The 9,215-nt window shown below is 35.4% G+C and overlaps 1 protein-coding gene and 1 long non-coding RNA gene across 2 annotated transcripts; both read right to left on the bottom strand.

Moving 5' to 3' along the window:
* Positions 1–2,658: 2,658 nt before the first annotated feature.
* Positions 2,659–5,050, bottom strand: LOC104890852 (NADPH-dependent aldehyde reductase 1, chloroplastic). Its single transcript, XM_010676464.4, has 4 exons — positions 4,624–5,050; positions 3,671–4,047; positions 2,923–3,281; positions 2,659–2,827 (listed from the first exon to the last, which is right to left on the bottom strand). The coding sequence occupies exons 1-4, from the start codon at positions 4,933–4,935 to the stop codon at positions 2,805–2,807; spliced, it is 1,071 nt and encodes a 356-aa protein (XP_010674766.1). The 5' UTR covers positions 4,936–5,050; the 3' UTR covers positions 2,659–2,804.
* Positions 5,051–5,930: 880 nt separating this feature from the next.
* Positions 5,931–7,748, bottom strand: LOC125496421 (uncharacterized). Its single transcript, XR_008968879.1, has 3 exons — positions 7,703–7,748; positions 6,748–6,812; positions 5,931–6,089 (listed from the first exon to the last, which is right to left on the bottom strand). It is a non-coding gene; the product is annotated as an uncharacterized LOC125496421 (long non-coding RNA).
* Positions 7,749–9,215: the final 1,467 nt, after the last annotated feature.

Raw genomic sequence — 9,215 nt, forward strand, 5'->3', positions numbered from 1 at the left:
TTCTGATTTGGGTTGTCTAAGTATTCGACTCATTGTGAAATAGTACAATTAATAACACTAATTTTGTGAACAAGTACCTTTTACGTTTTATTTTGTCAACTAATACCTTCTTGTACTTTAATGATTTAATTTCAGTACCTTTTCTCAAATTTTCGGCCAAATTGGTCAAATTTCGGCATTGATTTTGTTTTTGCTCCAATTCTTTCACGTGTGTTGCAGATTCTTTCTTTTACATCTTCTTTCCTACCCACCCTTACTCAAACCCCCATTTAAATCCCTCCCTTCCCCACCAATGTTCCATTTTCCTCAAAATTCTCACTGGTCAAAGACAATTCAACTATGGGGTTGGACTCCAAATTAATTCTTCTCCAATTTTAGAGGTATTGTCTCTATTCCTTTTGCTAGATTCGCTACTTTGTGGTACAAAAAATCCGAAATGAGTACCTTTCTATAAGGATGATGACTAAGCGTAGTAGAAACTAGTGCTTAGCGGAGAGAAGGGTGGGGAGAGAATGTGAGAGAATTTACTATTAGTAAGATAAGGTTGGTGAAAGGGAAGTAAAGAAGATGAGGTTGGTGAAAGGGAAGTAAAGAAGAGTTAAAAGAGGAGAGTTAAATCACCCGCATTTGAAAGACAAAAAACACAATAATTGGAGGGGGAAACGAAATTAATGTCGAAATTTTGACCAATTTGCTCGGAAATTTGAGGAAAGGGATTGAAATTAAAATATTAAAGTACTTAAAGATACTAGTTGGCAAAATAAAACATAAAACGTACTGATTCACAAAATCAGTGCTATAAAACTCAAAAGGTACTATTTCGCAATTTTTCCATGTTTTTATGAAAAGAATTCTACAATGTTCATCTCGAAGTATTAAAAATCCGACACGAGTATTTCAGATTAAACGAAGAGTTCAAGTAATAAAGGATATGCTTCATATATTCAGAACTAATACTAAATATAATTATATTTGGTTTTTCAATGGTCAAAGAGCAGTAGTAATAATTCTGGAATTTGGTTAGGTTATTTCTTAAGAGAACTTTTTATAAATGTAAAACTGCAAATTCTGCTAATGAGAATGTTTGGCAAATGGTTTTTGGCTTTTTAATTTGATCAAACAGTCAAAAATTACGTTTGGTTGTGGCTTTTTTAGTGGCTTTTAAGTTGACATTTCAGCCAAAAGCCAAAAGCTACTTGGAATAGCTTTTCCTCCTTGATGGTTGGCTTTTTAACAATAAGATTACAAATATCTCTATTATATAAGGGAAGGGGGGAGCAATGGTGTCCTCTTTTGAAATGCCTATTTTGCCCCCCTTCCCATTCTAAATTACAATTTCACTTACAAATCAAAGGGGGCTTCAAACAAAATTACCGAAAATATAATTATAACAATCACTCACAAGTCAACTAAAATCATAAAATTGCATAATTTACGTTGTGCAAATCACTAAAATGAGAAAATTTTATAAAAACTTAAAAATTCACTTACAAACTACAACCTATGAAAAAATTGACTTCAAATCAAAGTGTCCACTTTCTTTACAATTTATGAAGTACTGTACTTAATTCAAAAATCAACTAAAAAATTATAATATTAAAAATCATAAATAATTTCAATAAAATTTCTATTTTGTTTATAGAATTTAACTTTGAAAAGTAAAAAAAAAAAAACAAAAAGAATAGTGAGAGACTTAAGTGACATAAACTAAATCAATCAAATTTTGCAACTAATAAAAACAATTATACTTTGTATGTCTAATGTTCACATTTTGACTCTTATGCCGAAGAAAATCAAGTTTCTGTTTCGAAAAAATTCAAGCACGCATCGCGTGCAAAAAATTCTAGTACTCTTATAGTATAAGCTGAATGAAAATAATCAATGTCTATACTATGTGTAATAACCAATGGTCAAAATCAATTTTATCAAACATATTTATAAAATAAAAATAGTCAAACAATCAACACAACCAGACAAATAAAACAGCCAGTCAAACCAACCAAATAAAACAGCCAAACGTCACAGCTAACCGCCAATTACCAAACAAGACCAAATTTTTGAATATGGAGAAAGAATATGACGATTTGGTAGAGCTGTTGCCTAATACGTCGAAACTCCAAACTCCAAACTCCAAACTCCAAACTAGTAGAGTAACAAGTTATTCTTCATTTCTTTGCATAGCGAATCTATGTTGTTTGCCTTAAATGGTTCAAAGGGTAGAGCCGTTGAGGAAGTTCTTACCTTTGTCCGCACCAGTTTGGTCTAGAAAAAGAGCAAGTAGTCCTCAACTCAGAATATGATGGAACTAGTTACTAGTTGTTGACGGTCCGAGTAATATGTACAAGAGTTTGTAATTAAACGTGTCCGAGTAATAAATTCGTGATATAAGGATTAATAGGAATGATCATCCCTCCCAGAACAAGGACATTTTTGAAACTTCATGATTCCAGATTATGTATCTTCAGGAACAGGTAAAACTTCGTTCAGTAAGCAAACGTCACTTTTTGGCTTTTGTTGCTTCATTCACAGTTGATTTCCAGCACTCATATAACCAAAAACAGAATTTTTTTCACATCAACCACCAGAAAACCATATTATTATTATTATCATTATTATCATTATTATGTACTTTCATGTCACTTAGTTTAGTAGATACACTAACAAAAAGGACTCACTACATTCCTGACTTTCCACCATCTTCATAAGTACTGCTACGATATAAACCTTCTGTATTACAGAAACCCAAAAACCAAAAAACAGCTCAGAAGCAGCAAAAAACACCATCCACCATCTTACAGACCCTTCTAAGCATTCACTATAGTCCCACCTGCACACCACAAACATAAACACAAGCACACACATTATAGCCCAAACCAACACCTAAACAAGCAGGAATAGATAACACTAGAGTTGATTTCTCACCATTGGGATGAAGGACCTGCCCAGTTATGTAAGACGAGTCAGCATTACAAGCAAGGAAAACAAACGAAGGCGCAACCTCGCTAGGTTGCCCAGCCCTGTTCATAGGCACTTGACCACCGAAACTTTTGACTTCATCCTCCTTGAAGGAGGCTGGAATTAGTGGAGTCCAAATGGGTCCTGGGGCGACTCCGTTGACACGGATGCCCTTCTGCACAAGCTGCAAAGCTAGTCCTCTGGTGAATGCCACTATTGCACCTTTGGTGGAGGTGTAATCGAGCAACTTGGCATTTCCCTTGTATGCATTCACTGATGTAGTGTTGATGATGCTAGCCCCTTCCCTCATATGCTTCAGTGCATGCCTTAAACATGAGAGTAACCCTAGTCATAAACATGTACAATTTTTTGACAACAAATTTGAACCACCACCCACAATTCAAACTTCAAAAGGCGGATCTAGGGGGTGGCCTACCCAAGCCTCGGCCCACCCATGATCCAAAATATCTATAAGTAACCTATCTGAGATAGTAATGCAAATAAGTATGGTGGAACAGGTGGTTGGAGCATGAGTATACTAAACATCAAGTGATGAGTTCGATTCTAAGGACATCTATTTTTGGTTTTCGATATATATTGTCTTCGAGAATAATCAGTGACATTTCATAATCTATATAACCAAAATTGAAATGGGTAGTTCTATGTATGTAAAATATTGTACCACAAAACAAAAAAAGAGCTAGTTAACATTTACCTTGTCATGAAGAAGTAAGAGTAGATGTTAGTCCTAAACACCCTATCAAGCCTGGGCTCATCAATCTCCTCCACAGTAGTACACTCATACTGCTCAGCACAGTTATTGACCAAGATATCTATACGTCCAAAAGCATTGGCCACTTCATCGATGACCCTCTTACAGTTCTCGTCGTACCCCAGATCAGCCGGAATCGCGATAGGATCCTTGGCATCGGAGCTTTTGTTACTCTTGATCATTTGAAGGGTGTCATGAGCATCTTTGTCTTCTTGACCCTTTACATATGTAAAAGCTACAGTTGCACCTTCCAGTGCAAAACACTGGCACACTGCTCTTCCTATCCCTGAGTCTCCTCCTGTCACTAGAGCCACTTTCCCCTGCCATTACAAGGTAAAGATTTTCAGACTTCTGATAGTTTGCTAATCTGATCAATGATCCCATTTTACAACAATATCGACCATCTTATCTTTGTTAGATAGTCATATAATATAATACCTAAATGAGTTATTATACTTGGATGATTTATTATAAATCTAATGCTAGCTAGAGTAGCTACTAGCTAGAAATAAGTTTTTTAATACCAAAAACATAGCCCCTCTGTTCCTTTTTATTGGTTTTAAAGAACCTAACATAGCTAGGTTCAGAGATAATTGAGCATGACATGACGTTGTTGGGATCTCATATAGGCTTTTACGTCCCTGGCGCGTAAATGGACCTTTATGAGCCTCATTGTGACCTATTTTCTTCGACATAAAAAAAACTAAACTAAAATAAATAATAATAGAAAAGAGTAAAAATATATTTCACTTAACTAAAAATAAGCTAGCTAGGAAGAACATGCATGAGCCTATCATAATGCTCAATTACTTTGACCATCAAAAATATATATCTGTAGTATCCTACTTTATCTGTAACAAAACTTGATATGATATATAAGAGCAAAAACAACACACCTGGAGCTTGTTGGCGGGTCTATAGTCTTGGCGAAGAGCTTGAGGAATAGGATCCATGGCATGCTCTTTCCCAGGCTGAGCTTGCTGCCTCTGTGCCGGAAATTTGTCGCCGCCCGACGCCATTCTTATCGTCTGTAGCTGTTCTTGTTGTTGTTGTTGTTGCTGCCGCCTTCTTCTTCCACCACCAACGATTCTATTCCGGTACAAGGTGTAGGAGTAGCTTCTTGAGAAAGCTCTACCAACAACACTTATATTATTTGTGCTTGTTCCTACTGCTACTGCCCTGGATTGTACCACTCCACGTAAAAACATACAAAAAAAACACCCAACAATACAATAAACTTATACTTCTTTTGAGCTTTGTATTACATTACATATATAAAACTCCCATCTTCTTTCAGTTTCTATTTATATACCATTCCTACATGCATGGTAGAAGAAACTAATATAATGAAAAGAGAAAATTAAGGAGATCAAGTTTTACAAATGAGATTTACGTGTCATTGGAAAGAAAAGGTACGTGTCATGTAAATCGGTCCCTAAGGACACGTCTGTTGAAACGAGGATTTGTTTTACAAAATTAGACAGCTCTTTCTAGTTTCTACCCATTTTTCTTTGGTATGTGCTTTTTATGGGAAATTGAGGTAATCATATTTACATCTTTTCCTTCTCATCTCTTCACCGCTTAGCTAGCTTCCGCTACTCATGCTTCTGGATTATAATGGTTGGATACACGGTATATACGAGTATGTACGTACGTATATCTTTTGAGTTTTGATCATACTAGCTAGTAATGAATAATGATCATAGAATTTTTTTGAATATAATACAAGAAATTTCATTGATAACGTATTAGTAATGAAAATAAATTGACTATACAACCAAAAAAAAAGTTAATATAGAGAAATATATCTTTCAATTATTCTTGATCGACAATGTTATAACTACGATGTATAGCACATTACATATGTTAGTGTCATAAATTGATAAAAGAAGAAAGTTAAGTTCACTTTATAATACAAAGGACTACTTCCTTTTAGCTGTATCGTTTAAAAATGAAGTGAACTATCTCTCTTCTTTATGGTCCACGAATGACCTATTTAAGGGATGGATGATCATGGTAATGAGATTACATTAAACTTGATTTAGAAGAGTTTAGGTCGTTATTGTAACGCCCCGACCTCTAAGCATCTTTATTAGGTTAATAAATCTTGATTATTAGCAGCGGAAGTCCTAGCTTTTGGTCGGTGCGTTACTGCCGTACTTTCCATTAGGAAAATACAAGGCAACATACTTGCATAAACGTATAATAACATGGAACTTAAACGTACTAGGTTATATTAAAGTAAAACAGAGTTGATGTTAATTAAACGAAGTAAGTACTTAAGTTACAAAAGCTTTAATTGTTTGAGTTATTCTAATAACATTTCCTCACTGCTAAGCCATGGCGTCATCCCCATCGGTACCTAAAACAGAAAAACAAAACGTCATGAGCCGAGGCTCAGTAACATACTACTCTAACAACGTAAATTCATTTCAACTCATTTTATTTGAAAACAGGGAGAAGAGAATATCGCAAACATCATTTCATAAACATATATCTTGATAATAGAAATCCAACCATTTTGAGATATTATCCTTTATAATCTTACATCATTTTTAATGGTAACTTGGCAAGTACAACATCATAACATCATAATCATTAATCCGAAAGGCGGTCACAACAAAGGTGACACTTGCGGTGCCCATAACATTAATCCGAAAGGCGGTCACAACAAAGGTGACACTTGCGGTGCCCATAACATATACATATCCGAAAGGCGGTCACAACAAAGGTGACACTTGCGGTGCCCATATCCGAAAGGCGGTCACAACAAAGGTGACACTTGCGGTGCCCATAAAGTACTGCCAAGAACCGTCTTTCACTTTCATTTATCATGTTTCGTTATTTTTATATTTATGTGTAAAATGCTTAAGCATCATGAAAACCAATTCATCATCATAAATATCATTAGCAAAACATTTCATATCCCGCAATCCATAAACACATATCATCAAAACATTATGTAAAAGCGTCATAAAACGTAGTTGGAAGGGTGTGCGGGTGTTAGCAGTAGACGTTACCTCGAGTCGCGATTATTATACTTGATAGCCGGGTGAGGCTTGTAATATCCCTTTTCCTTTCTAATCTATTCAAGGATTAATAAAGACGACTTATTAATATTTTATTCTAGATTTAAACTCTACGATCCATTTCCATCATGTGTCTATGAATTACTAGAGTGTTTATGAACTTAATAGTTATGGAACCTTATTACAACATTTATTACTAAAACTATACTTCTTGAATTTAGTAACTTGATTACTAACTTATGTAAAACTATTTAATTAGTAATAATCATTACTTCTAAGATTCATGAAAATTCATGTTTAATGACTTATAAATTATAGAACTTTCATACTTTACTTAAACTTTTAATAGTAACTAGTTATTCCACTCTAACTTGTACTAGAGATATTTCATACTATTGATACCCATGTATAAGTGACTATTTAATTTACAACTTAAAAGTGATACTCATTTAATCAAGCTAAAAGTGGGATTATAATTGTAGATTAAGGTTATTAATATTATACTTAAAAATCCAAGTGTACTTAATTAGTATTACTTTATACTACATAAACTTAAGTTATATCTATGTGAACATGAAACTATAACTTAATTAACCAAAGATACCCATTATATATAGTAAAGGTGTAATATTAGTGATTATGTCATAATCTATATTATACTATAATTAGGTTGTATAATTATTTCATAAAATGGAATTTATAATATTAAATTAATTAACTAAGTCCAATCAACTTGATTTATTAACCATACTAAGTTTCTATATTTTAACTTGAGAGGTTAGAAGTACACTTATGCATAAACAAAACAAGATAATAATTCAAGGTAGTTTAGTTAATTAGTCCAACTTACTATATGGGTTATGTTAATTAATCACTAAGCCCAACTAACATAACTCAAGTTTTTTTTTTTCAAATTTATAAAAGGAGGGAAAGGTATGTAATATACCTTCACTAAGTGAAGTAACAAGGAGAAGACGGGCAGTGCAGTGGGGTCGGAGCTCCGCGAGCAGGTGGCGGTGCAGCAGGCGGGACGGACGGCAGGACGGCGGTGCGGCGCGGCTGGCGGCAGGTGCGGCGCGGCAGCAAGGAGGCTGCAGCGAGATGGGGGAGGGGAAGAGTGCAGCGAGAAGGAGAGGAAGAGGAAGAGGAGGGGTGCAGCGTGGGGAGGGAGAAGGAGGTGGCGGTGCTGGCGGGGTGGCTGGCTGGTGGTGCGAGTCTGGCGCGCAGTGAGGGAGGCCGACAGGTGGTGGTGGTCGGAGAGTGGCCGGAAAATAAGGAGGTTGGGTGGTAGTGTTGAAAGTTTTCTGATTTTTGGATGGAGATGAATAGTAAAATCAGCATACTATTTATAGTAATTTTAGGAACAAAGCTAATTAAAATAATGGTGGATTAATGGTGAAGTATACTTGGGGGAAGGAGTTCTAGAAGCCTTGGGGAGCAAGGTCATGGAGCTTGAGGAAGAAGATGGATTGTGTGGATGGTGAATTTCCTTTTTTGGAAATTTTCTAATTCCTTTACTAATACTAAAATAGTGATTTTTCCTACTTCCTTTTTAATGTATTACCAATCTAACTTAGCTTATTATTGAATACTTGATTTTATTTTATTTTCAAATATATTAGAGAAGTGATTAAGTAAATAAATAAATTTTAAATAATTTATTTAAGCTAATTATTAATGTTAATCAAGTTTGAATTTTCGGGATATTACATCCTCACCCCCTTAGAATAAGTTTCGTCCTCGAAACTTGCTCATGTGATATAAAGATTCAAACATCAAACTTGCTCAATCACATATTTCAAAAACATGCATTTCATTCACATATCAAAACAAAAGTTTACAGAAAATCATCTAAGCAAATAGATGGGGGTATCTTGCTTTCATTTGATTCTACTTCCCACGTGGCCTCAGACGATGAATGGTTAGCCCATAAGATTTGACCATATGGATTGCCTTATTCCTGAGCTGCTTTTCTCTACGATCGAGAATTTCAATCGGTTTCTCTTCATACGACAGATCGTTCCTCAATTGCAAGGCTCGTGCCTAATTACGTGGCTTGGATCAGAAATATACTTCCTCAACATCGATATATGGAAGACGTCATGCACTCGATCCAAGTCGTGGGTAAAGCTAATCATAAGCCACTTCGTTGACTCGCTCCAGGATTTCGTACGGACCAATATATCTCGGGCTCAGCTTACCAGACTGTCCAAATCTCATGACACCTTTGCTAGGTGAAACTTTCAGAAAGACATGATCACCTACCATAAATTCTAGTGGCCTCCTTCGATGATCCGCATAACTCTTTTGTCTACTTTGCGCAGTCTTAATCCTAGATTGAATAAGTCGTACTTTTTCTGTCGTTTCTTGTATCAAGTCAGGCCCAATCATTCGTGCTTCGTCGATGTCACTCCAACAAAGAGGTGTTCTACACCTTCTCCCATAAAGTGCTTCATATG

This window comes from Beta vulgaris, chromosome 4 (genome assembly GCF_026745355.1).
Source record: "Beta vulgaris subsp. vulgaris cultivar EL10 chromosome 4, EL10.2, whole genome shotgun sequence".
NCBI lineage: Eukaryota > Viridiplantae > Streptophyta > Magnoliopsida > Caryophyllales > Amaranthaceae > Beta > Beta vulgaris.

What these genes read in the sequence shown, in the direction of transcription:
- LOC104890852 (XM_010676464.4), bottom strand. Translation starts at nt 4,935, where the DNA reads ATGTTTTTACGTGGAGTGGTACAATCCAGGGCAGTAGCAGTAGGAACA. An exon ending in GACCCGCCAACAAGCTCCAG is followed by an intron (nt 4,048 to 4,623) that starts GTGTGTTGTTTT and finishes TTGTAATGGCAG; the next exon opens with GGGAAAGTGGCTCTAGTGAC. An exon ending in GCAGGTCCTTCATCCCAATG is followed by an intron (nt 2,828 to 2,922) that starts GTGAGAAATCAA and finishes TGTGGTGTGCAG; the next exon opens with GTGGGACTATAGTGAATGCT.